This window comes from Alligator mississippiensis, chromosome 11, assembly GCF_030867095.1.
Source record: "Alligator mississippiensis isolate rAllMis1 chromosome 11, rAllMis1, whole genome shotgun sequence".
In the NCBI taxonomy this organism is placed as follows: domain Eukaryota; kingdom Metazoa; phylum Chordata; order Crocodylia; family Alligatoridae; genus Alligator; species Alligator mississippiensis.
Genome location: NC_081834.1, coordinates 63,818,482 through 63,845,317, shown reverse-complemented (window position 1 = coordinate 63,845,317; position 26,836 = coordinate 63,818,482). Strand labels below are relative to the sequence as shown.

General features: G+C 58.7%; 1 protein-coding gene across 1 annotated transcript; it reads right to left on the bottom strand.

Moving 5' to 3' along the window:
- Nucleotides 1-548: 548 nt before the first annotated feature.
- LOC102561818 (H-2 class I histocompatibility antigen, Q9 alpha chain) lies at nucleotides 549-26,704 on the bottom strand. Its single transcript, XM_059715289.1, has 9 exons — nucleotides 26,598-26,704; nucleotides 20,672-20,929; nucleotides 5,267-5,539; nucleotides 4,501-4,782; nucleotides 4,218-4,307; nucleotides 3,771-3,803; nucleotides 3,477-3,500; nucleotides 2,769-2,801; nucleotides 549-2,315 (listed from the first exon to the last, which is right to left on the bottom strand). The coding sequence occupies exons 1-9, from the start codon at nucleotides 26,650-26,652 to the stop codon at nucleotides 2,311-2,313; spliced, it is 1,053 nt and encodes a 350-aa protein (XP_059571272.1). The 5' UTR covers nucleotides 26,653-26,704; the 3' UTR covers nucleotides 549-2,310.
- Between the last annotated feature and the right edge of the window lie 132 nt (nucleotides 26,705-26,836).

Here is a 26,836-nt window from a genome sequence, read left to right as displayed (position 1 = left end):
CCATTACTGCATACAGACACACTTGTCCCAGGCTGGTCATGTCACTGTGAGTCTGGCATTGCCTGCATGTTGGGGCCTGTCCGGAGGGGGGCAGGGGTTGTGTTTGGGAGACTGGGCTGTGCCGTGACAAGTGTTTTGTGACAAACAAAGAGCTGAAATAGTGCACAAGCCCGTCATTGTCTGATGGCTCTCCAGTCCCAACTCAGGGACTGGGACTGTGGAATGGGCTGGGGGCAGCACAGAGGCGGGAGAGGTAGCTGCCACAGGCAGCTGCAGCAGCAGGAGGGGCCCTTCCCTCACACAAACACCACTGCAGGTGCCTTCCTGGCACTCCGGGACCCTGCATGATGTTCTCTGTCCAGGTACAGGACACAGTTGGGCTGCAGTGGGACAGGGTCCTGCCTGGAGACAGCAGAGATCATGGGGGCTCTGTCACCCCAGGACCTCCTATTCCCTCAGCCCTGCTGCGTGCCTCTCCCTAACCCCAGAAGCCTCCAAATGGGCTGGAGAAAGAGAAGTCCAACAGCACACACATGGATTAGCCCCAGTGATCTGTACACATTTATTCTCTAAAGCCCTTACAATTTTAAGCTCTCCCCATCCCAAAAAGGAAAGAAAAGGGGGAAAAAGGATTTAATTGGCAGAAGCAACATCCAGTGCAAAAGATCAGAGAATCTAGCCTCCGGCACTCCTGCCTCTGCATTGGGGGTGGTCAGCAGGCACTTTTTTTTTTTATTATTTAATTTAAATTTTCCGTGTTCTAAGCCAAATTAATTCCAAATTCATGAACCAGTCAAGAACCATAAGTGGCCCTACTACCAGCAAACATCCTCCACCCCCACCAGGGGCTTCAGATGTTTCCAAATCCTTTGGCCCGGCATCCTACCTGGAGGCTTGGGTTTCAGATGCCCCTGAGTTTTGCTTGCCTTTAGCCATAAGGCCCCAGAAGCAAGCTAGGGAGTAGTCTCTTTGTTCCATAAAGTAGGCATAAAGCTTCCCCCTGGAAGTGAAAGTGGATGGTTTAACTATACGTTACCTCTGCTACACTAAGCTATCCTTGTGGATGGGTTAGTGCAGCAGGGGAAACACTGTGACTACCAAGGCAGTTTTCCTAGTTGCACCCAGGGAAAAGTGCTCTCCTGGCATGGGGGTGTTCAGGCACCTGGGCACCAGTTTAGATTACAAGTTGCTCTTATAAAAGGCTTTTGTGTGTCCAGTGGACACAGCCTTGCCATGGATTCACCCCCACGATGCAGGGGGCAGGAGCCGTGTGCAGGGCAAAGCAGAGCAGCAGAAAGCAACAGGACACGTTGAACAGCACTGCAAAAATATGATATAAGGTTTAATGAACAATCAATTTGGGACAGTGATGCTCTAGGGCAGCGTTTCTCAACCCATGGGTTGTGATACAAAAGTGGGTCGCAAGAATGTATGAAATGGTCACAAATTTTAAGGATGGATTAGCAAACTTAAAACATGGATTCTCTCTTAAAAGGGAAAAAATGTGGGAAACTGTGGCTTTTCCTTTGCAGGTTGGCAGAGCTTCTGCCTGCAAGAGGTTGCTTGGGGCACCCCTGTCCCACACCCGCTCCCCCACCCCACATGCTGGGGGCTGGGGCCTGGGGCCAGCGGGTCAGGAGTGAGGAGCACGGGGTTGGGACTGGCCGTTGATGTTTACAAATGGGTCATAGTAAAAAAGGATTGAGAACCACTGATCTAGTGCAGGGGTGAGCAACTTGCAGCTCACGGTGCCATGTCAGCCAGCCACTTGTGCTTCCCACAGTCTGGACATTTGCAGCAGTATCCCTACCACAGTGTGCAGAGGCACAGATGCACAGACCCCCAGCACTCAACCCTGGCCCCTGAGGGGCAGGAAGGAGTGCTGCTGAAGATGGACCAACATCTGCTAGCCAAATGATTGAGCACCGCTGCTCTAGGGCATGACCCACCCACTGCCTGATTCGGTGCATGCCCTGCCCACCTCTCTATTAGCAGGGAGATGCCCTTGGATATGATTCCTATCTGTTATTTTTATAAATAGCAAACTATGGTTCAAACCTGCAATAAGCTGATCAGTCGCAAGCACTTCCCAAACCCCACCCCCTCCCCAGCTTGACTGCAGCCCAGCAGCTTTAATTTCACACACCAGCTCTTTGCTCTCCTGCCGCAAGGGGCAAAAAAAAAGAAAAAAAATCAAGGCATAAAAAGGCATCTGGAAGGGTGGAATCAGTGCAGCTCGTTGCTCTGTGATCTGTCTCTCTCCTCCTCTGTGGGCCCCTCAGGAGGCGGTGTAGGCTCCACTGAGCCCTGCTAAGCTACAGGAGAGAGACAAGGAAGACGTAGCAGGTCAAGGGACTCCAGCACCGGGCACAGGTCAAGGGACTGCAGCACCGGGCAGGCACTAACCTGGTGCTCAGCTCCAGCCTGGGGTCACTCTCTGCATTGAGGGGAGGAGATGCCTCTCCCCAACACCCCTCCCCCCCACTTATGGGCCCCCCGCACTGCGCTAGCTCTGCTCCTGGCAGTGTCTGGGCTGCAGCCATTTCCACAGACCTGCAGAGCCCAGGCTGCCTGGGATGGTGACAGACACCCCCACTCTGACCCTCTCCTCCAGGAGTAGAGCGGCATACACAAACACAGCCATGCAGCTTTCCAGGCACTCAGCCCCATGGCCGCCCAGCTTGGGGTGACCCAGGCCTCCCAGGGCTGATCGGACAGGGACAGCATCTCCTTTGGGGATTCCTCAACTCAGAGCCCCCCACACTGACCTTTGACGCAGGGGTCAGAGCCATGGTTGCTTCCTGTACAGGGAGGAAGGACAGGTGTTAGCCAGGTGGGAGCCTTCCAGCCCTACAAGATCCCCCAGCTCCGCAGCGCACCCTGTACCCTGGGAACAGGAGAATGAGGTGGGTGCAAGCTGCTCCCAGTGCAGCCAGGAAGCCCTTTGCACTTCTCCTGCCCTGCAGCGACAGTGACTAGGTCCCGACAGGCAGAGACTGGCCAGGACACAGGGCTGGTAACTGCACCCCTGGGGTGACCCTTGCCCTAGCCCCTCTCCCAGGGCTTGCACAGAGGTGGGTGGCATTGCCAGGAGCCCTGTAGCCCCACATACAACCAGAGCTGCCACCTGCACAGGAGGAAGGGCGAGACCTGACCCCAGCTCAGAAAACAGCACTGCCCCAGCCCACAGCAGACAGGCCAGGGGGTAGGCCCTGCCCGGCCAGGGACCCACAGGCTAAGAGCTCCCGGCCAGACCAGTTCTGTCACCCAGGCAGGCCTGGGGTGGGGGGAGGTAGCGCCAGCAGGACAGTCCCTCCCCGCAGCTCCTCTGTTCCCCTGCCCCGCCCCCCACACAAACCCACAACAGGGCTGTCCTGCCCCCACAGTGACCTCCCTTGGGGCAAAGCACAGGCTGGTTCTCCATTCTCTGCCCCAGCAGCCCCTCCCCTGGGTTGGTCCTGCACACTGACACTCACCGGAGCTGTTGGAGCCGTCGCGAGCTGAGGGAGAAGGAAGAGTGGGTTAGAGCTCCCCAAGCACAGGGAGTGGGGCCAGGGGAACCGCACCAGCCCCTCCCAGCAGGAATGTCCAGATGCCACGGTGGCAGGTGCCCTTGTGCGCACCCCCCCGCCACAGGAGTGAGGCCTGTGGCTCTGCCCCACCACCACCTCCTGCAGAGTCAGAACAGGGCTGGGACAGGCTGTGTGCCCACGGGGCTGCCCTGCAGAGCTGATGACAAGGAGAAACAGAGGATGGGGCTTTGCACTTACTGGATGCTGCTTTGTATCCTGCTCCCTGCCTCCCTGCAGAGAAAAGGCAGAAGTCAGCGACTGCGGGTGCTCCGCAACCAGAGGCGGATCTGATCTGGGGCCACAGCCTAGCAAGGAGCCTTTTCCAGCACAAAGTCAAGGGCTCAGACTGGAATATGGGGCCCGGGACACCCCCACCAGGGGAGGGGATGGGGCTGTGGGACACAGTTCACACGGAGCCCAAAAGCAGCCCTTGGGGAGTCCTCAGCAAGACAGCCTCACAGCACTGGTGCTGGGGTCTGGCTGCTGCTGCCCCGAGGGCACATGGACCTGGGAGCCCAGAGCAGCTGGAAAATCCACCATCCCCCACCAGGTCCTGGACATGGCAGTGATGAGCTCTCCCCACTAGCCACGCATTCCCCAAGGTCCAGGCACAGCCTGGCCCCTAGGGCTTCCCCCAGTACTTACTGCGGAAGTAAACAGCTGCGCCTGCCACGACCAAGACCAGCACGACAGCGATAACAACGCCCACGATCAGCATCAGGTTGGATTCAGGCTCTGAAAGATGGAAGGGGCCTGTGAGCAAGGGGAAACCTCAGACCAGCCCCACCACTACAGGCCCAAAGTGCCCCCTCCCCACTGATGTTCCAAGTCTCCTCTGACGCCCACCCCCAATCCTGCCCCTTACCAGGGTCAGTCAGCCCGTCCCTCCACTAGCACCCAGGGTCTCCTCCAGGAGGGGGTCACTCACTCTTGTCCCAGGCCACTCTCAGGTCTGCACCCAGGCTCACATGCTCCACACAGCAGGTGTAATCATGGTTGCTGCTCGGGTCGATCTCAATAGTGGCCCAGGTCTGGTAAGTCCCGTCTCCACTGGGAACAACCCCAGAGCGGCTCGTCTCCTGGGTCTGCGGCTCCCCGTTCTTCAGCCAGACGACAGCCACATCCTTGGGGTAGAAGCCGTGGACCCGGCAGGACAGGGTGGCAAGTCCATCTCGGGATGACCTGTCACTCACCTGAGCCACGGGAGGCTCTGGGAGGGACAACACACCCATTAGAGCTACCACCCCTGCTGGACCCTTGGGCCCAAGATCCCTGCCAGGAGGCCAGACTGGGCCCCTGCACTGGGCCATACAAAACTGGCTCCATAGGCTATTTCAGGCAGGAGCAGATGGCATTGGGGCAGGAGCACAGGGGATAGGAAATACGGCTGCACTGGGCTCGGGGCTGCAGGAATGGGGTCTGATACAGATCATCTCTGGGTCAGAGACACGTGGCTGGGGCACAGATACCCCAGGGGCTCTGCCCAGCTGGGGGCCTGACCAGAGTGGGGACAGGGCACGCTGCATCTTACAGCAGTGTTGGGGTCTCACCCTGTGGCAGCACTGAGACAGCACTCACCACCCCGGACACAGGGGAATTGGGTAGGTGTAGCGCAGGGGGAGGGGGCGGGCATTCCCTAGGGGGAGAGGGTGCCTGGTCAGTGCAACTGTTAGCGAGGAGACACCAGGACTCACTGCTCTGCAGCGCTTCCTTCCCGTACTGCAGGTACTTCTGCAACCACTGGATGCAGATCCCTTCATAGTAATCTCTCAGTTGCTGAAGATCGGCACTATCCGCATTCCATCTGTGCTGGGTGACCTGGGCCTGTGCTGGGACTGCCACCCAGTTTTGCCTGCTCAGGTCATAGCTGATGAAGTCTCCTCCGTCATACGCATATTGCATATAGCCTCGAATGCTGTTGTCTTCACCAAGCTCACAGCCATACATGAGCTGGATACTATGAAACCCTGAAACAAACACAGATCCAGGCCCTGGGTCAGGGTTACAGCCCCAGGGAGTAGACCACCAAGGACTGCCAGGCTGGGCAGGGGCAAAGCTGACCTTGTGGGGTGGGGAGGGGGAGGAGAAGCACTTCACAGCTCATGGGCTCCATTCATGGAGAACAAGGCTGAAGGGACCACAACACCCAGAAAATGCAGGAGCCCAGGGCTGGGCAGGAGCATGGGACCCGGCCCCTGGAAGGGAAAGGGCAAGGCTGGCAGAGGCAGGGGTAGCATGAAATCAGCTGGAACAAGTCCAGGCTGGAAAGCAGGGCAGTGCTTCTTCTCAGGGGAGCAGCACAGGGCTGGACAGCTTCCCCACAGGGCAGCAGGGATGGCAGAAGTGGAGCCTGATGCTGCAGCTGCCTGGAGAGCAGGAACTGGACTTTGGCCCCAGAGGTGCTCCCCAGGGCTGTGCCCCCTTCAGCCCAACCCCTGGCTCTGGAGATGTCAGGACAGCAATTCAGTCCTGGCCCAGGGGACCTCCTGGCTGTGCAAGGCCCAGGCAGCTCTTATCCCTGTTTCAAAAGGAACTGGAGGTAGACCAGGATCCAGTCTGTGCTGGAGGTGTTCAGAGTTGCTGTCTCTGAGTGGGGCATCCTCTGGGAATCGTCAGTAGGATGCTTCTCCCCACATGGCCCTGGGAACACCCAGGGGTCTCAGTGGGGGCAGGGCAGTTGCTACATCCATGGTCATCTTGTACAGGGGAGGGGAAGAAACCTGTAGCAGGACCATGGAAAGGCTGAGTTGCACCTTTCAACCCTGCAGGAACAGGACCTCTCCCCTACCAATCCCAGATGCCTGCAGCTACCTCCTGAGCCCTGTCCTGCTATCCCCAGGGGCTTCCTCTCTCAGTCTCAATTCACTGTCCCATCTTATATTTCACAGGATCAGTGGCCCCTCTCTTTCCTGTCCATGTTGTATCATGTAAAAGCAAAGGCAGCACCCTGCCAGCCTGCAATCAATCCCCACCGGTCTCTGTAGCCTCTATAGAGATCCCCATTATAAGGCTGTAAGCTCGGATATTACCCCTACAGGGCTCACAACCCCCTTTTACAAGCTGACAGCGGCCACGGTTTGAGTTCCCGTGCAGCCCTGCTCAGTTGTCCAGCCAGTCTCTCGCCTGTGTTTGGCTTTTCCTCGTGAGTTTTGGACCCAGAACGTCCTGTTGAGGTGGCATCTTCCCCCCAGAGCTTCACTCCTTACTCGCAGTCCGCCTGCCCTGGAGAACCTCCTTTTCTGTCTCTCGCTGGTTGGATGTCTTCAACCACAGCGACCTGACGTACACAACAGGATTTTTCTCTCTGCCACTTCCCTGGGCTCGGGTGCTTGAATGCCTGCCCATGCCTCCACGCCGGCACTGGGTAAGTTCGCCTCTGGATTCTGCCCCTTTCCAAGGGAACCTTTAATGAGCTCATCCTTGCTCTAGGAGGACGGGGGCCCTGCTTTTTGCTCTGGACATTACCATCCTTTTAAAGTCTGAACTTCCCCTTCTGCCAGGCAACCTGCTGAGGGCCCTGTCCGCAGTCCGTAAGTCTTGCTGCTTTCCTTCTGTCTTAAGCTCCTTGGGAAGATGAATGTAGCATGGATGGGCTTCAACTCCCTGTAACAGCCAGGCTTCATCCATTGGTTCCCAAACGACCACCCTGATGGACACAGGGGCGGTGAGGTGGGGGTGGCAAAGGGGAAGGTCATAGCAGCCTTGCCCCTGCCTGCCAGGTACACTCACAGGCACCCTGCAGCCCCTGGCTCCTGCCACGCACCAGAGAGCACCAAGATGTCACTGGGAGCACATGTGCTCCCAGGAAGACCTCTGATCCAGGCCCGAAACAAGACACGTCCTACAGTAGAGTATGGAGGGTCCCTTAGAGCATCCATCCAGGTCGATGCTGCCTGGGCAAGGCAAGGGTACATGGTGGGACCTCTCAGGGACACTGACACAGCATCAAGGATCCCCCGAGGTTTGTGGCTGAACACTGTCAGGTCCTCCAACAGGATCTGCCCCTGGTTATGCAGCAGTGTCCTCTTGGTGCCCTGACTCCAGGAGGACAAGGGAGCAAGGTTCAGGCTGGGTCCCATGAAACGGCCCAGTTGCTCGGCTCTGGGCTCTCCTGCCCCTCCACCAACACAGCAGGTCACAGCGAGGAAGAGAAGAGCTCTGGGCCGGTCCGGGTGGAGCTGACCCCCATGCAGCACTACTCCCCGAGCTGACTCCTGGCAGCACTGGAGCTTGCCCTCACACACAGTCACAGACTGGGGCAGCAGGCATCTCTGCTGTCCCTGTTCATGGGTCCTTGCTCCTAGGAGCCACCGGTCCCTGCTGTCCCCATGCCTAGGCAGGCACTGGAGGCTTTTGCGCTCCTAATTCATGCATCCTTCTCCAGGATGTGCAGGGCTGGGGTATGAGCCCATCAAGCTCCACAGAGAGCCTTGCCCAACTCCCCTAGGTGCTAGCACCTTCACAGGGGCCTCTGCTCCCCCTGCCAGACTAGGATGGAAGGACAGCAGGCAGCCTGGTGCCCCTCCCAGCTCTCCTCCCACCCACACCCTGCCCTGGGCCCTGGCCTCTGGTGTGGCAGGGAGAGCTCACACAGGAAAGCTCAGGGTCCCAATTGAGGGGGGCTGTCTCCCAGGGCCTGGCTAGCTCTGAACCTAGGACCAAGCCCCTGGCCAGCCTTGGGAGGGGGTCCTGGCTCAGGCTGCAGAGGGGGCAGTGCCCACCACACCCTGGCCCTGGGGCTGGGCTCTGCTCAACCCTGCACACAGACCCAGCTGGGGGATGGGAAACCCCCTGGGTAGGGCCAGCCCAGAAGAGTGGGAACATCTGGACCCAGGGCTGAAGAAACCCCATGATGGAAGCTGGGCACACACAGGCCAAGGCAGCTCCTGCCCCAGCAAGGCTCTGGTGGAGGAAGTCAGGGCAGCCAGTGCTCCCAGCCCCGAGCTGCCCCTGGAGCCCCTCCGGAGGGGCCCCTGCCATGAGTGCCTCTAAGGGGGGAGCAGCAGGACAAGCCGCCTGCCTCGGAGCCAGCTGCATGCCTGTGTCCTTGCCCTGGGGCAACCGGGCCCCCCCGATTCTCACAGGGGCTCTCCCATGCCCTCCTGCCTCCTCCCAAGTCATGAGGCTGCTCTGGATGTGGCCCTGCTGCTCCAGCCTGGTCCCTGCCCCATGGGCTCTGCCAAGACACAGACCAGGCCAAGATCCCCACAGGGTCCTACCAATGAGGCATGGCAGGCAGCAAGGCTTGAGCACCTCCAACCCTGCCATGCTAGAAACTGGCAGGGGCATGGGGTGGGGGCACCAAGGGGTCCCAGCAGGAGAGCCAGCCTCACATAAGCTGCAGGCCTCGTGAATTGCTGGTTGACAGGCACAGAGAGACTGACACACAGGCGGGGGCTCAGGAGCCTGGAGGGCAGCCCGACTGCTGCTCCTGCTGATGGCAGGGAACAGCCCTGCTGGCCTGAGGTCTCTGGGGCCAGGTACAGGGGGTGGGGGGCAGGGACAGGTCTGATCCTGCAGATCTGGGGACAAGCTTGTTCTAGCAGCCAGCTGCCTTCAGGGTGCTGCTCTGCAGGGCCTTCCCTGCTGCCTCTGCCCCTTCTCACCCACCCCAACCCCCAGCCACAGTCCACACACCAGCAGTGGTGCAGCGCAGGCCAGCCATGCCCCCCAGCAGTCAGGGCATGGCAGACCAGCCTGCAGGCTCCTCTCCCTGCCCTGCACAGTCCTGTGCGCACAGACAGCTGGTGAAAGCACCCCCCTGCTTCCCTCTCCCACCTTCCCACAGGGGAGCGTGGCACTGGAGACAAGCCCACCCAACAGGGACGCCAAATGCTGCCACTGCGGAAACAGGGCACACACTGACCCAGGTCCAGGTGGCAGACAGCCCTGGGCAGGCTGCTGGGGTATGAGCAGCACTGTGTGCACAACAGGGCTCAGCCAGTGCAGAGCTGCCATCCAGACTGCAGGCCATGGAGGGGCCCGGAGCCCCTCCTGCAGCACTGGGGTCAGGGCCTGTCCCTCACGCTGGTGCCCCAACCCCCAGCCATGCCATGCAGAGGTCCTGGGGGGGACTCGCCCATTGGGAACAGGCTCTACACACAACAGCAGGCATCAAATAGGAGCCCAAGTGGGGAGGGGCTGTGCAAGTGTGAGTGTGAGTATGAGATTTGGGGTGAGACCCTGCAGTCCCCTGCCAGGGTGAATACGACGAGCACAGAGCAGAGCCTCAGGCCACAGCCATGTCCCCAACACAGGAATCTCCCCCCGCCCCTGCACATGGGGACATGAGGCACCTCTTGCACCACAGCACAGGGGCAAATGGACTATGGAGGAACCAACAGGAGTGGTGTAGACAGGAGCATGTCCAATCAGCCAGGGAACTGCACTGCACCATGGGGGCTCGGACCACACATGTGATGAGTAGGAAAGGTTCAGCCCTTCAGAGTCTTCCTGGTTTCTTCTGTCCCAGATCCAGGAATCCATTAGCCCTGGGGGCTGTCGCAGCAGGGAGCCTTCCCAGACAAGATCAGGCAGAACATCACACAAGCAGAAATGCATCCTTGCTACAGGGAGACCCCACACGGGGCACCCTCCTCATGCCGGGGTGAAGAGGTTCAGCCTGAGGCACCATGAGAAGGTGCGAGGGGCGAACAAGCAGATGTCGTACTATGGTGCTTGGGACTTCAGTCCTGGGGGCTTGCTGCCGCCCGCACCCAGGCTTTGCTGCCAACTGCTGCAGACTCCCACTCGCAGGCTGCGCAGAGGCACCGGCTTGGCCTTTTCGATGGAGCAGAGCTTGACGCTCTTTCCTTCACGTGCCAGACAGCAGAGCAGAGATGGAGCCTCGGATCCATGAAACACGCGTGACATCAACATCTTGTGGGCTCTGAACACCCAGCGCAGCCCAGTGCTGCCCTCCAGGAGGAGAGGGGAGTGGGGACTCCGACAGTCCTGGACACTGTTCCCACACAAGCCCAGGAGCCATTTTGCTATGAGGGGATAAGCAAGAAAAAGGCTTGACTGACCCCAGCTGCAGCACCTCTGGTGAGGGTCCCGCTGCATGGGGAAACCTTGGTCACCACCCAAGGGGTCCAAAGGCTACTAGGCCGGGTTCAGAACCACAATGCGGCCCAAGGCAACACAAAGGGAGTTGCCAGAGCCATCAGCCTGCAGCCCGAGGGGCTGTGCAATAGCCCAATGCACAGATGGATGCAGCTGCCGACACTGTCCCTACAGGTGCCAAGCCCCAGCTCAGCTCAGCCCAGCCTGAGCCAACCGAGTCTTCAGGATGGGACATGGAGCAAGGGAGCAGCTGCATTGCCACACTACACTGCGACCAGCCCAGGGGTCCTGGAGCTGGGAGAGCAAGCCCAGGCCTTCCTGCCAGGGAGCTCACACCTGCCAGTGTCCCACGAGGGCTCCAGCCCCAGGCAGCAAGGCTGAGGTTTCTGGTTGTGAGAGCAGCGCCCATGGTCGAGGGAGAAAGAGGATGTCAAGTCAGACTGAGCCACGCCGAGGAGATTGGGGTCTGTTCAGCATATGCTCCTGTCATCTTCTGCTCAGGTGGGTTCCCCTGAGCCAGATGACTGCTGTTGCCTCTTCCTTGAGCGCACAGAGCTGGGGGGCAGGAGGCTTTTCCCCACCCAGGCCAGCACAAGAGGCTCCGTCTGCAGGGACAGTGACAGCGTCCAACCCAGATGGCTGACATGGGACATGGTACTCACACCACACCTGTCATGGTCAGGGCTTGGGAGCTGCTCTCCCAAACAGGGCTGAGGTCCACGAGGGACTGAACCGCCCTGAGCGGTGTCCATGCCACACAGTGCTGCCTCCCCTGCTCTGCCATGGCCCTGGTCCCTGTGGTTAGCTCCTTACCCCACCCTGTGCCTGGTACCAGGTGCAAGCACTGGTCTTCCAGCTCAGCTGTGGGACACAAACAGTGCCTGAGGGCTGCTGGACATGTGGGGGCTCCAGGGATGCAGCAGGGCTCTCCCAGCACGCACCACAGAGTGAGGCAGAAAGGACAGCAGCAGTGCTGGGGGGACCAGGAGATCCCAGGTGCTTGCAGGCCACAGCAGCATGTCCCCATGAGAGGAGACAGATGTTAGGGAACAGCTGGGCCGTCCTAACCAAGATAACCTTATCCTGACTCTGGAGGTGCCAAGACAGGAGTCCAGTTCAGGCCCAAGGGCACTCCTGGCTGTGTAAGGTCCAGGAAGCTCCTATGCCCATTTCAGAGGGAATTGCGGCTGGCCCAGGATATGGTCTGTGCTGGAGGTGTTCAGAGGTGCTGTCTCTGAATGGGGCATCCTCAGGAAACAGCACTGCATATGAAAACTGTGAAAGCTTGGACAGTGTCTCTTGCATAAAAATGCAGGACAGTGGCTGGGGCAAGACTGGGTTGAGATAACAAGACTGCCACAAGAAAACTAAACTCTGCTAGTGGTTTGCAACCCATTAGGAGTAAGAGCGGAGTGCTTGCGGTACCCAACACCAGACCCAGGCCATTCTAATATAATAAAGGGCTTAGTCTGTCTGTCTGTAACACTTTTGCTCAAGTGCGCATGTGCTGTCACAGAGATAGGGTTCCCATAGGTTTCCCCAGACGTGTCCCTGTTCTTTTTTAAGCCCTTTGATCACCATCTGGATGGGTTGTCCGGGATTTTCCTTTGCTGGGGAGGGGTGGGAGCAGGGGGAGGGCAATCACAGCCAGTGTGGAGCACACACGGACCTGCCTGCAGCTGCAGAGGCACAGTCCCATGCAGTGATCCCTACTGGCTCCGATCCCCTCCCCCTGCTCCCACCCCCAGAGCACAGCAAAATCCTGGACATTTGGGTAGGGCAGAGGGAGTGGGAGCTGCAGCTGCAAGACAGGGCAGGGGGAGGCGAGGGTTGCCTGTCCCTCCAGCAGGGGAAGGGGAGGGGGGCAGTGGGGAACCCTGTAGCCAGGCAGCAGTGCAGGCACCACTGCCTGTACTCGGAGGCGCTGAGCAGCCAAGAGCCACTGTGGGGTTGGGGGGGAGGGGTGAGAGGAGCTGTGGCCAGGCTGCCTGCAGGGCACTGCAGCCCTACCCCAGGGCGAGGGTGCCACATGCCTCCCCACCTCTTCCCTCAGCCTGCTACGCCACCTGCATGAATCTGATGGGGAAAGCTGGGGCCACCCCGGCAGGGCTGGGGGGGCAGGGGGCTATGGGTTGGGAATCTAGTGGGCACTGGCAGTGTCAGGGGGCTGTGGGTCATGAGTGAGGGGCAGCAGCAGGGAAAGGGGAGTGGGGCTGCGGGTCGAGAATGAGGGCATCATCATGGCCCAGGAAGGCAGGATACTGAGATCTGGTGAGTGAGGGGTACTGGCAGGGCTGGGGTCAGTGGGTTGGGAGTGAGGGGCAGCTGTGGCTTGAGAATGTGGGTCACCAGGTTTGGGGTGGGGGACTGTGTGTAGGGAGTGCAGGGGGCACGGGCAGCGCCAGAGGGCTGTGGGTCAGGAGTGGGGGGCACTAGCAAGGATGGGGGTGGGGGACTGTTCATGGTGGGCAGACTGTGTTTGTCTCTGTGTGTCCTTGTGCAGAGTGAGGAAGTAGAGTGTGCGCCTATCAGTGTGTGTGTGTGTGTGTGTGTGTGTGTGTGTGTGTGTGTGTGTGTACGCACACGCCATAGCAGAAGAGGGGACAGGGAGAAGATGTAGCATGTGCCCCCCAGCCCAGCAGAGATCCCCCAGCCTCCCCCACCAGGTGAAGAAGGCCCCCCCTTTGCAGCCCAGCTCCTGTGGGGGGAGGCAACCTCCAATTTTGTGTTTGCCCAGGGCTCCGGTAAACATTAATCCAGCTCTGGGTATGGGGCTAAACATGGAGTGGTGGGGGCGGTGGGGTGGAAGTTGTGTATGGCCAGATATGGAGCGGCAGCAGCGCCAGAAGGCGAGTGGTGGTGGTGGTCACCGTGTGCAAGCTTCCCCCCACCCCATTCCCGGGAGGCAGCGGAGGCGCGGGGTGGTGGGTAGCGGTGCTCTGTCCCTGCCCGCCCCTCCCCACTATCATTCTTGATAGGCACTTGTCTAGTACACTAATGAGACCCATAATAACAGCCCTCAGCCTCCTACCACACCTGAGAAGTGATGGTTAGAAGTACTGGCAGAGACTTAACACACTCACTGCATAAATGTAACAAGACTCAGAGGAAGCCAGAAAACTCAAGCGGCTTTCTGTAGGAGAAACCTACAGACTCCATCTCCATCTCAACTGAGCTGTGTCACTAAGGAAAACAAAAGAACTAAAACATCCACTTGAACACAAAGCCTGTAAGAGACAAGAAAAGCCAAGGTGCACTGAAAACATGACTGCAAATACATCCTGGTTAAACACATCCCCCCTTTCCTCCCTATTTACCAAAGCAAACTTCCCATATCCGTCTAAAGTTTATGCTAAATCAGTCTATGGGACTGCATCTAACCCATCTCGCACTTATTGTCCCCAGTGGCCTTTGATCCTCACCACCTCACATCTGCATTTATTAATAAGGTATATTCCTCAGAACAGGCAGTCAGTCTCTAAATGTTTATGGTGCTAAATCAGTGCATTTTCTCCTGAAACTCACACCTGTTGCATCAAAAGCTTGCACATTTCACAAATGCAAACAAGGTATAATTGTAATACGTTAATTCTGGCCTTGCCTGCCTTGTTTGGACTCTAATTAACCAACTATCAAGGATGCGGGCTTTGAAGCTATACAATTAAAACAATACAAAAAGCAAGACAGAACTGCCAGCAAGGCGTGTGCAGTCCAGACCAGAAGCCATCCTGCCACCCAGCCAACAAGTGAAGGACCCAGGCTTGGAGGCTGTACAAGAACTGCTTCCTGCCTGCATTGGGTAAAGGTCTCTGTGCAGCTAAGATAATACCAAGGACCAATAGCTTATTTTATATTTGGAAAGAGTCTTTTCTGTCATTTAGTTTTGTAACTTGTTGGTAGTTATTAAAGGAAACTTTTCTGCTATTCACTAACCGAACGTTGTGTCAATTCATAAATCACTACGTTAGAAATTTGGTTTCTAAGTGCAACAGTTAGACAGAGGAGGACGTTTCTCCCCATATGGCCAGCAGCCCTGGGAACACCCTGGAGAGTCCATGAGGGCAAGGCAGTTGCCGTGTCCCTGGCCATCTTGTCCAGGGGAGGGGAGGAGACCTGCAGCAGGACCACAGGGGGGCCCTGCGAGTTGCACTTTCCAAGGCTGCAGGACAGGACATCTCCCCTGCTGATCCCAGGTGTCTGTAGCCGTCTCCTGAGACCTCCCTGCTGCCCCCAGGTTTCTTCTCCAGCAGGAAGAGCGATCCCATGCCTTGTCTCCTTCCTGGTGCAAATCCTTCACCCAGCTGGGTAGGAAACGGGGGAGTTGGGCTGGCTGCATGGTCCCACTGTCCAAGGGCCCCTAGTTGAAGGGGTCAGTCTGGAAGGGACAGGGCAGATCCTGGGCAGCCGGCAGAGCCTGCAGGTGGGGATGAGGTGCTGCTAGAAGAGCTGGTCCCTGAACACTGATCCATCCCAGCCTGCCCTGGTGCAGAGTTGCCCTCACATCAGGGAGGGCAGCTGCCATGTGGAGGTCACTCCAGACCCATTCCTCCAGCTCCAGGTCTCTTCCTCTGCAGTCACTGGGAACATCTTGTCTGCTGAACCTGCTGGTCAGGGCCCCCAAAGTCCCGTGTGGGTTGGACCAAGCACCTGTCCTACTGGCTGGGTCAGTGGGCCCACGGCACTTTGCCTGGCTGGAGCTGGACACTGCAACAAGGGCAAAATCCGCCCGGGTTCTGGGCAGCCTGCCCGGCTCTCTCCTGTTGTGCCTCAATCAAAAAAAAATATAATAAGATGGAAAATATGCGGGAGGCCGCCTCAAGTGGGACCCTGTAGCTGGGTGCAAATTCATAGGTCCAACCTGCACCTACACCGTGTCCATCTCCACCAATGGATCTTACTGTCGTGGGCAAGGTTCCCTCCAACCTGTATGCGTGCACGGCAGTGCACGATTAAAAATCTTGCCGCACACCAACTTCTTAATGCTGCGCATCCGCCCATGGAGGACTGGGTGCGGAGTGCGGCGGAGATACTGGGGCCGGCGTGGGACATTTAGCAAAGGTAAGCTCCTCATTCCTCATGCAGGGCAGGCAGTGGCTCCTCCTTGAGGCGGGGGCAGGGACAGGGGCTGGTGAGGGGAACTGCTCCGCACCCCCACATTGCCTTGGGGAGCGAGGAGGCTGGGGAGTGGAGCAGATCCCCGGAGCCGGAAGAGCCTAGGCCAGCCCCCAGCCCCGCCATGACTCACCTCAGGGAAGAGCTGCTGCCTGCCCCGCGTGAGGACTGAGGAGCTTACCTTCAGTTAGTGTCCCGTGCTGGTCCCGGTGCCCCCTTTCAGTTCTATCAATTGACTGTGTCCGGCCCATGGCTGCCCCACAGCACTCCACTGTGCTGCTCTGGGCAGCAGTTAGCATGGAGAAAGGTGGTGGCCAAACCTTGCCCGCTCCCACCTGGACACTTCCTGTAGGACACTTACCGGCGGGCAGTGCCGAAAGGGGGAGGCTGGACTGAAGTGGTGTGCTCGCAGACCGCTACTCCTTAGAGGGAACATTGGTCATACACCATTAACAAAGCATCACAGTCCCTCACTCCTTCCACTTAAAATATCAGTCAGGTATCCCAGGATGGGTTATAAGTTCTTGGTTCCTTGTATCACTACCCAGAACTTCATCCACTAAAGAAATCAGATGGATACTGCCTCAAGGGAATGAAGGGGTATTCTCAGCCAGCTTCCTCTCTCAGGCAGTCTCAATCGACTGTCTCATCTTAACATTTCACAGGATCAGCAGCCCCTCTGTTTCCTGTCCATGTTGTATCATGCAAAAGCAAAGGCAGCACCCTGCCAGTCTGCCATCAATCCCACCGGTCTCTGTAGCCTCTGTGGATACCCCCTTCGTAGGGCTGTAGACTTAGTTCTTGCTCCTACATGGCTCAAAACCTGCTTTTTTCAAGCTGACAGTAGCAGTGGTTTCAGTTCCCGTGCCGCCCTGTTGAGTTCTTGGGCTGTTCTCTCACCTGAGTTAAGATTTGAAACTCCCAGGTAAAAGACAAGAGTGGTCTCCATTAAGGGGGTGTCCTCCCCTCTGAAGCTTCACTCCTTACTCACAGTCCATCTGCCCAGGAGGACCGCCTCTTCTGTCTCTTGCAGGTCACAGAGTCCCCAGGCCGCAGTGTCTCAGCATAGATTACAGGATTTTTCTTTTAGCTGCTTCCCCAGGCTTGATCGCTTGAATGCCTGCCCACATCTCCAAGCCAGCACGGGTAAGTTCACCCCTGGTTTCTGCCCCTTTCCGAGGAAACCTCTGATGAGCTCATCCTTGCTCTAGGAGGACTGGGCCCCCCCTTTTTGCCCTGGACATTACTGTCTTTTTGAAGTCCGCACTTCCCCTTCCGCTAGGCAACCCGCTGGAGACCGTGCCCACAGTCAGTCAGTCTTGCCGCTGTACTTCCAGCTTAAGCTCCTCAGGAAGACGAGCGTAGCAGGACTCAGTTTCAACTCACAGCTACAACCATGCTTCATCCATCGGTTCCCAAACAATCCCCCTGCTGGACACAAGGGCCGTGAGGTGGGGGTGGCAGAGGGGAAGGTCACAGCAGCTTTGTCTCTGCCTGCCAGACACGGTTCACAGACACTAGCAGGCAGCTCCGTGTAGCCCCTGGTTCCTGTTGTACACCAGAGAGAACCAGGACAGTACTGGGAGCACGCGTGCCACCACAAAGACCTCTGACCCAGGCCCCAACTAAAGCACGTCCTGCAGTACAGCGGGGACAGTCCCTCGGAGCATCCATCCAGGTCCATGCTGCTTGGACAGGGTAAGGGTATATGCTGGGACTTCTCAGTGATGCCGACACAGCCCCAAGGATCCCCAGAGGTCTGTGGCAGACCTCACAGAGGGGGGCAATGGCACAGCGTCTGCCCCTGGTCATGCAACCATGTCCTCCTGCTGCCCCAACCCCAGCAATGGAAGGGAACACATTTCAGGCTCGGCCCCGTGACATGGCCCAGCTCTAGGCTCTCCTGCCCCCCGCCTCTACCACTGCTGGTCACAGTGAGGAAAAGGAGATGCGGGCTGGTCTTGGGGGAGCTGACCCCATGCAGCACTGCTCCCCGAGCTGGCTCCTGGCAGCACTGAAGCAAGCACTCGCAGTCACAGAGCATGGCAGCAGGTGTCTGCTCTCCCTGCTCCTGGGCCCCTACTCCCAGAAATGTCCTTCTGCCCTGGCAGGCACAAAGGCTTCCTGCAGCTCCCAATTCGTGCCTTCTTCTCCAGGATGTGCAGGGCTGGGGAATGAGCCCTACTAAGCCCCATGGAGACCTTGGGCCAGTTCTCCTGGGTGTCAGTGCCTTCACAGGGGTATCTGCTTCCCCTGCCAGGCTATGGACTGGAAGGAAGGGAGGCAGCCTGGTGGCCATGGGCTGGGCCCTGCACCCCTCCCTGCTGTCCTTCCTCACCCTGCCCTGGGCACTGGCTCCTGCTGCTGGTGTGGTGGGGGGAGCTCACACTGGGGCTCGGGGTCCCAGCTGAAGAAGAGGTCCAGCCCCCAGGGCCTGGCTATCTCCAAGATCAGCACACAGGCCCTGGCCAGTCCCTTGGGAGGGGGCTGTGGCCCAGGCTATGGAGGGGGCAGTGCCCACCACACCCAGGCTCTGCCCAACCCTGCACTCAGATCCCCCTGAGGGATAGGAACACCCTGGGGAGGGGCTGGAGGGGAAGCCCTGTGGTGGGGGCTGGGCACACACAGCCCAAGGCAGCTCCTGCTCCAGCAAGACTCTGGTGGAAGAAGTGGGGCAGCCAGTGCTCCTAGCCCTGACCTGCCCCTGGAGTCTCTTCGGAGTGGCCCCTGCCAAGGGGTGCTTCCTAGAGGGACGGTAGGACAAGCAGCCTGCCGTGGTGGCTGCTCTCCTGTGTCGCTACCCCAGGGAGGCTGGAAGCAGGGACCCTTCTGCTTGTCATAGGGGCTTTTCTGTGTCCTCTTCCCCAAGCATGAGGTTGCTCTGGACGTGGTCCTACTGCTCTAGCCTGGTCCCTGCCCCACAGGCCTTGCCAAGAGACAGACCAGGCTGAGATCCCCACAGGGCCCTACCAATGAGGCAGGGCAGGCAGCACGGTCTCAGCCCCTCCAACTCTGCGAGGGTGAATGTGGCAGGGGAGTGAGGTGGGGGCATCAAGAGGCTCCCAGCAGGAGCAGAGCCAGCTGCACACAGCTCCATGGAGGGAGCCGCAGGCCCTGTGAGGAGGGACTGGCTGATGGGCAGGGGAAGGTGGACAGCAGGGGCTGGCTGGGCAGGTGCAGCAGGTAGGAGCCTGGAGGGCAGCGTGGCTGCTGCTCTCACTGATGGCAGGGTACAGCTCTGCTTGAGCCCATGGCCCGAGGTCTCTGGGGCTTGGTCTAGGGGCAGGGATCCAATCACACAGAGCTGGAGATGTGCATGTCCCAGCAGCCAGCGCCCTTGGGGGTGCCACTGTATGTGGTGGTTCCCTACTGCTGCCTCCGTCCCTTCTCACTCACCCCATTCCCCAGCCACAGTCCACACACCAGCACTGGTGCAACACAGGCTGGTCCTGCTCCCCAGCCCCCATCAGTCAGGGCACAGCAGACCTGGCTGCAGCCCCTCTCCCTGCCCTGCACAGCCCCGCATGCACAAACAGCTGGTGGAAGCAGATCCCTACTTCTGGCCCCCACCTTCCCTCAGGGGACAGTGACACTGGAGATGAGCCCGCCCAGCAGGGACAGTGGCTGCTGCTGCTGACGAAACAGGGCATGCACATGCCCCAGGTCCAGGCTGCAGACAGCCCGGGGTGTGGGCTGCTGGATCTGACCAGCACTGTGTGCCCAAGAGGGCTCAGCCAGGGCAGAGCGGCCATCTGGACTGGAGGTCACGGAGGGGCCTGGAGCCCTTCCTGCAACACTGGGGTCAGGGCCTGCCCCTCGCAGTGGTGCCCCAAGCCCCAGCCCTGCTGTACGGACAAGTCTGGGGGTGGCTCTATCCGAGGGCTGTGGGGGACTCACCCATCAGGGGTGGGCTCTAGCCACACCAGGGCTGCACAAGTGCAAGCGTGAGCATGGGGTGGGAGCCCGTGGTCCCGGAGCAGGGCGCAGGCTGAGGCAGGGGAGCAGGACACCGCAGTGTCACTGGCCCTGCGAGAGCCACACCGGAGGAGACAGACCTGTGCCAGGCAGGGGATGAGACATGAGGCCTGCTCCCTGCCGAGCCAGCCAGGCCCTCGGGGAAACGGCTCCCCCGGGCTCTGCGCAGCAGAGGAAACACGGGGCACTCTCCATGCGCTGGAGGCTCCTGTCACCCCTGCTCAGTGGGGAGAAGCCTTTCCCAGCCCCACTTCCCAGCCTCTTCCCTAGGGCCCTGCAGACCCCTCACCCCAGGGGCAGCCCCCACCTGCCCACAGCCCCTGCCTCTGCCAAGCCCCCCCTGCTGAGGCTGGGGGGCAGGGGAGAAGTGAGCACATCGGGGTTGGAGAGAAGTGTTGGGGAAATCACATTTCTGGAGTCCCTTCCTACTGGGCCCCGCGCTCTCCAGCCTGGCACGAAGGGGCCGAGAAGAGGTGAGACTGGGAGGATCTGCCCTCGGTCCCCACTCGAGGTGTGCTCCCCACTCCACCTGCCCCTGCGCCAGCCCCCGGAGGCGTCCTCCAGGATCAGCGAGGGAAGCAGTGCTCCCCGCTGTCAGGGTAAGGACCCCCGGCCCCCAGGGGCTGTTGCTGTCACAGGCCCTGCGACGTGGCAAGCTCCTAAAAGCCGGCAGGTCCCGCCCCGGCAGTGCTGCAGGCCAGCGGGCACCCTGCACCCCTGCGCCTCCTCCTGCGATGTGGGGCCATGGCAGGGGCACGACGGGGAGCAGCCTCGTACGCCTGAGGCACTCGCACACGGGACAGAGCAGGTAAAGTGTGTCAAGACGAAAGGGCAGCGTCACACACTGTGCAAGGGAGGGGGTCAGAAATGTCCTTCACAGGAGCCCGTCCTCCCCCCTTGCCCTCGGCACCACGCTGCCCTCCCCGCCCCCCCCGCGCTGCACTTACCGCCAGTCTGGTTGTAGCGCCCTCGCAGAGTGCCCAAATCCACCCTGAACCCCTCTTGTGTGCCCTGGAACTTCTGGGTCTCGCGATTCCAGTACTCCGGGCCCTCCTTCATCCAGTCCACACGAGGCAGAGTCTTCTTGATCTCGCTGTCATAGTGCACAAACAGCTGGTCATCCACGTACCCGACTGTTCCAAACTCCGGCAGCCCCGGGCCGGGCTCCGACACCCCCGTATAGAAATAACGCAGTCGGTGCGAGCCTGTGACGTGGGGGAGACACGGGTCAGACCAGGGCAGGGCGGGCAGTTACTCCGGGCCGAGAGACGCTTAACCCCTTCTGGCAAGCTGTGAAGGGCCACGTGGGTAACCCCACCCCGCCCCCAACAGGTGCCCCGCCCCATCGCCATCTTGTGATGGGAAGTCCCGCCCCCTGACCTTTGCCAGCGGAAGTCCCTCCCCTGCCCCAGCAGTGCTCCCGTCACCGAAGGGTTTGCCATCTCCGCACCAGGAAAATACCAGGTTATATTCTACAAAGCGATCACCTGCAACACTCATTTATTTGATTTAAAAGCGTGTCCTGATGCACACGTGTGTGTAGTGTGCATGGAGGGGATCGCACAGCAGCTTAAAATGAAGTCTGGCTCTTGCATATTGGGGGGGTAGGTGTGTGGGGGCTGTGGGTGTGGATAGGTGAGGTGTGGATGCGGTTTCTGTGGGGCTGAGCGCGAGGAGAGGGCGGCTGGGGTGTGTGAAGTGTGCGGGTGTGGGGTCTGTGCATTTCACACTGGGGGGGTGCATGTGTATGGTGGGGTGTGTGGGACTCGCCCTGTGAACACTCATGTTTTCATCCTCCCTCCTTACACACACACACACACACACACACACACACACACACACACACACACACACACTCCCTCCTTGCAGTGCTCTCCCCCACTGCAGCTCTGGCACACCAGGGAGACCTCCAACAAGAGACTTGGAAGAAGACATGGAGACACAAAAGCCAGAGCTGGTCTTATCCGTTCCTGCTGCTTCCTACAGGATCAACTCAACCCCGTCTCAATCCACCCCTCATCCAAACTATGCCCTGTCTTCACTGGCCCAGGAGAGGCTCGGGCTCCAAGTGGGGGGTGCCCAGCAAGCTGAGGGCATGAGGAGCTGGTGCCAGGTGTAACCTTGTTAAAAACCAAACCACCCAATGAGTCACAGACATGGGCAGTCACTGCACCCGCAAACACTGGATGTCACCAATGCCCATCTCTTCGCTTGCACTCCAGCCCTGCCAGGGCCAGCGCCCCGACAGGAGTTACCTGCAGCAGAGGTGACCCACTCCTGCCAGCTCTACATCACACAGCTTGCACAGCACAGGCTCACATCAGGGGTACAAAGCAGCGGTGTTTGGCCAGCAGGCTAGATGGACAGAGACCAACTGATCCACAGGCTGGAGCTGGCCAGTGGTCCCAATCCAGCACCTGGGACGGTTGTGGTGGGAATCCAACCAGCTATTATTAGGAGGGGGAAGCCCAGCCCCAACCAAACCCCACAAGGGGAAAAGTGGGTTTGAGGCAGCCCCAAAACAGCTCCACATGGAGAAGGGGACACAGCCCAGCCCTGATCCAACTGCAGTGGGAAGGGGGCATGATCCAGCTCCAAACCACTATGCAGTGCTTAGGGTTTGGCAGCAGGCAGGGGTGGCTGCATTAATGGCCACCGCTTCCCCAGTATTACATTTCCTGATCCATGAGGAAGCCTATGGGCCGGATACTGTGACTCAGCGAGCCATGGCAAGTGCATAGATGACACCAAGCTGGGGAGGGTGTAGTAGATATGCTGGAGGGTACAGCTACGATTCAGAGTAACTTGGAAAAATTGGAGGATGGAGCCAAAAGAAATATCATGAGGCTTAACAAGGGCAAGTACGAAGTGTTGATGCCTATAAGGTCAGATGGGTCACTAACTGGCTGGAGGGCCGCACTCAGAGGGTGGTGGTGGATGGGTCTGGAGGCCAGACCTGGAGGGATGTGGGCAGTGGGGTTCCCCAGAGCTCAGTCCTCGGGCCCACACTGTTCAACATCTTCAGTGACTTGGGCGAGGGGGTAGAAAGCACCCTGTTCAAGTTCACAGATGACACTAAGATGTGGGGGGAAGTGGATATGCTAGTAGGAAGGAACAGGCTGCAAGCGGATCTAGACAGGTTACAGGGGTGGGCAGATGAGAACAGGATGGGGTTCAACACTCAGAAGTGCAAGGTGCTGCACTTGGGGAGGAAGAACCAGCAGCACACCTACAAGCTGGGGAACTCCCTTCTTGTCAGTGCAGAGGCAGAAAAGGATCTTGGAGTCATCTTTGATGCCAAAATGAACATGGGCCGACAGTGTGGGGACGCAGTCAGGAAGGCCAACTGTACCGTGTCATACCGTGTCATGTATCCACAGATGCGCCTCAAGCAGGTCCAAGGAGGTGATCCTCCCCCTCTATGCGACACTGGTCAGGCCGCAGCTGGAGTACTGCGTCCAGTTCTGGGTGCTGCACTTCAGGAGGGATGTGGAGAACATGGAGAGGGTCCAGAGGAGGCCACCCACATGGTCAGGGGGCAGCAGGGCAGGCCCTACGAGGAGAGGCTAAGGGACCTGACCCTGTTCAGCCTCCACAAGAGAAGGCTGAGGGGATCTAGTGGCCGTTTACAAACTAGTCAAGGGGGACCAGCAGGCATTAGGGGAGTCCCTGTTCCCCCGAGCAATCCTGGGAGTTACAAGAAACAACGGACACAAGCTAGCGGAGGGTAGTTTCAGGCTAGACATTAGGAAGCACTATTTCACTGTCAGGTGGCTAGGACCTGGAACTAACTTCCAAAAGTAGTGCTGGCTCCTACCCTGGGAGTCTTTAAAGGAGGCTGGACGAACATCTGGCCGGGGTCGTTTGACCCCAGTACTCTTTCCTGCCATGGCAGGGGGTCGGACTAGATGATCTCCTCAGGTCCCTTCCGACCCTACCAACTATGAAGCCCTGCACTGAGGACAGAAGAATCCCATGCACGAGTGCAGGCTTGGGACCAACTGGCTAAGCAGTGGACAATAAGACGGATAGGCACCAGCAGTGTGCCCTTGCTGCCAAGAAGGCTAATGGCATCCTGGGCTGCATTAGTAGCAGCGTTGCCAGATCAAGTGAAATGCTTATTCCTTTCTATTTGGCACCGTAAAGGCCGCATCTGGAGTCCTGTGCCCAGTTTTGGTCCTCCCACTATAGAAAGGATGTGCACAAATTGGGATTAAGTCCAGTGGAGGACAAGGAAAATGGTTAAAGGGCTGGGGAACACGACTTGTGAGGAGAGGCTGAGGGAACTGGACTTATTTAGTCTGGAGAAGAGAAGACCAAGAAAGGATTTGATAGCAGCCTTCAACTCCCTGCAGGGGGGTTGCAAAGAAGATGGAGCTGGACTGGTGTCAGTGGGAGCAGATAACAGAACAAGGAGCAACAGGCTCATGTTGCAGCAAGGGAGATTTGGCTTAGATATTAGGAAAAACTTTCACAAGGAGGGTGGTGAAGCACTGGAACAAGTTACCCAGAGAGGTGGTGATATCTCCATCCATGGACATTTTTAAGGCCCAGCTTGACAAAGTCCTGGCTGGGATGATGTAGTTGGGGCTGGTTCTGCTTTGAGCAGGGCGCTGGACTAGATGTGACCTCCTGAGGTCCCTTCCAACCCTCCTTTTCTATGATTTGGCCTGGGAAGCAGAGGTTGAGCACACCCACTGTAAAGAACTCGCACCCCGTAGCTGGTACAACACTGCCCCCAGCCCAGTGTGGAAGCAGCTGGTACTGGCCTACAGTCTTCCTCCCAGGTCAGCTCTCATCCAGGGAGGGGACTTACAGGAGGACCAGATTCCTCCTACCAGGACACGCTGCACCTCCACCTGGGGCTTTGCAACACAGCTTGGGCAGTGCAGCCTGACCCAGTAGGGGATGGGCAGGGGAGGCAAGGGGCTAGGACAGGGGATGGGGGTCCTGCCTCTTCTCCACAGAGCTAACATATGTGGGACCCAAACCAGCCCCAATAACTCCTCCATTATACCTCCAACCCCAAGCATGGCTGTCTCCTCTGCAGCCTATGTGGCAGAAAACCATCTCTGTCTCTCCCCAAACTCTGCTTTACCAGGGTCACTGCAAAGGTCAGGCACCTCTGCCCCATCGGCTTCAGATTACAAGTCAGTGTTACCTTAGCTGGATACATTCCTGAGGGAGGGGGGAAACCTGCTCCCTCTGCCTACTTGACTGGCCTCACACACCTGGGTGGGGGCTTCAACTTCCAATTGTTATAAGCAATGCCAACATGACTGGGAAGGGGCTAAAGACCCTGGCAGTCTACCCAGCACCCAGTGATGCATTTCAAATTGGTTGGCTGGCAGCCAAGAGTTGCTGGCCTTCATTGGAACAGGTAAATGAGGTCATAAGGGCTGTATTAGTGAAGGACTGCCCAGGAGGAGGGGCAGCAGCCGTGATGAAAACTCTCAGAGAAGCTGGACCATATGAAACTCTCTCTCAACTCATGATCAATGAGCTGCCTCCCTCCAGAGAGAATCCCCACCTGCCTTTGGATGATACTTGTAAGTTACCCCAGATCTAACTAGATATATAGCTTACAGTAACTCAGATGCATGATCAAAGGCTACAATGCCACTGTTTGCTCTAAGGTATTTTTCCGATATTGCTCTACCCTGTACCCTATTCCAAACTTACTCCTTGTAATCAATAAAGTTCTCCTTTGTCCCTAGCGTGGGAGACTTATTGGAAGAGGGATCTAAGTTATGCCTTGGGGACCCCTTGGTTCAGCTGACTAAGGGAGACCTATTTGCGCTTCAGACTGAGGGAAGCACCCAAAATTGTTGCAGTGGGTCAAGTACCCTCAGGGACTGCTAGGCCTGTGTTTCCCAGGGGGCACAGGTCCAAGCTCAGTCCAAACCCTGGGTGGTAGCAGCGTTACCCCCAGGCTTGCTTGCAGGTGTGCTCCAGGAAGAGGGTTGGCCAGACCAGAGGCACCCCCGGGGAGGCACTTGGAGCCTGGAAGGTGGTCGGGAACAGCAAGGCGGATGACTCAACACAGGAGCACCCTCTACCTGCCTGCCACAGCCTAACTGGCACCAAACTATCTCTGTCCAGCCAAGCTGGTTATGGAAGACAAGGTCTTGTACCCAAGTGCCCTGCCCCTTGCACTGCCCCAGTCCACCCTCTTGATCCAGCTTGCGAGCACACCAGGTCTGAGTGAGCTCCTGCCACAAGCACCTGGTGCCAGTCCCAGTCGCAGCCTGGGCAGAGCTGGGCTTGCATCTCCCCAGGCAGCCCCCACCTCCCGGAGGGGTCCAGACCCTGCCAGGCCAAGTGACAGCAGATCCTGGCAGGGCCCAGGCAGAACCACTGTGTGCCCTGCACGAGCGCTGGGCACAGACAGAGCTACTGTCCACTAACGCCCGCAAGGAGTGCAAGACACCATATCTGTCGCATCCAAGGCACAGCTGCACCCCTGGGAATCACAGCCAGCTGCCTGTTTTCTAACCCCAGCCAGAAACACCTAACCCTGGTGCTCACAGGACAGCCATGGCCCCCGTTAGCAGGAGGGGCAGGGCGAGCCTGGCTCACCATCCCTCCTCCCTTTACCCGAAGTGTCTGCATTCCCCTGCCTGGTCTCAGGTCCCTGACCTCCCAGCTCGGGTCAGATACCCCAGACTCCCGGCCCCAAAGTCCTGCCCTGACACCAGGCAGATCCCACGCGGGCAGAAGGTCGGGGAGAAATGAGACCCAGCCTGTCCCGGACACCAACATCGCCCCGGGGGAAGGGGTGTCCTTCTGCTCCTCCCGCCCGCCCCGTGCGCTCCCCGCAGCCCCAACCACGTGGGACCCGTCCCCCAGCCCGGCCGCGACACCGACACTCACCGGGGTTCGCCTCCGCCAGTGCCAGCACCGCCACAAGCACGAAGAGCGCCGCCATCCCGCCGGAGCCCCGCACACCTCGGACTAACCCGTCCACACTGAGCCGCGCTGCGCCGCCTGGTCATTTATAGCGGGCCTCGCCCCTGCGCCGCCATTGGCCGCCGCCGCCCCGCCCGCCCAATAGCGGCAACGCAGGCTGACACGGCACCAGTCGCCGGGCAGATCCCGCGCTCGCAGGTTGC

Bases quoted from the DNA above. Each gene is read 5' to 3' on its own strand.
- LOC102561818 (XM_059715289.1), bottom strand. From the start codon at position 26,652: ATGGCGGCGCTCTTCGTGCTTGTGGCGGTGCTGGCACTGGCGGAGGCG. The intron at 4,783-5,266 runs GTGAGTCCTGGT...TGTCCCTCCCAG, and splicing joins GAAGGAAGCGCTGCAGAGCA to AGCCTCCCGTGGCTCAGGTG. The intron at 4,308-4,500 runs GTGAGTGACCCC...TCCATCTTTCAG, and splicing joins GAGAGTGGCCTGGGACAAGA to AGCCTGAATCCAACCTGATG.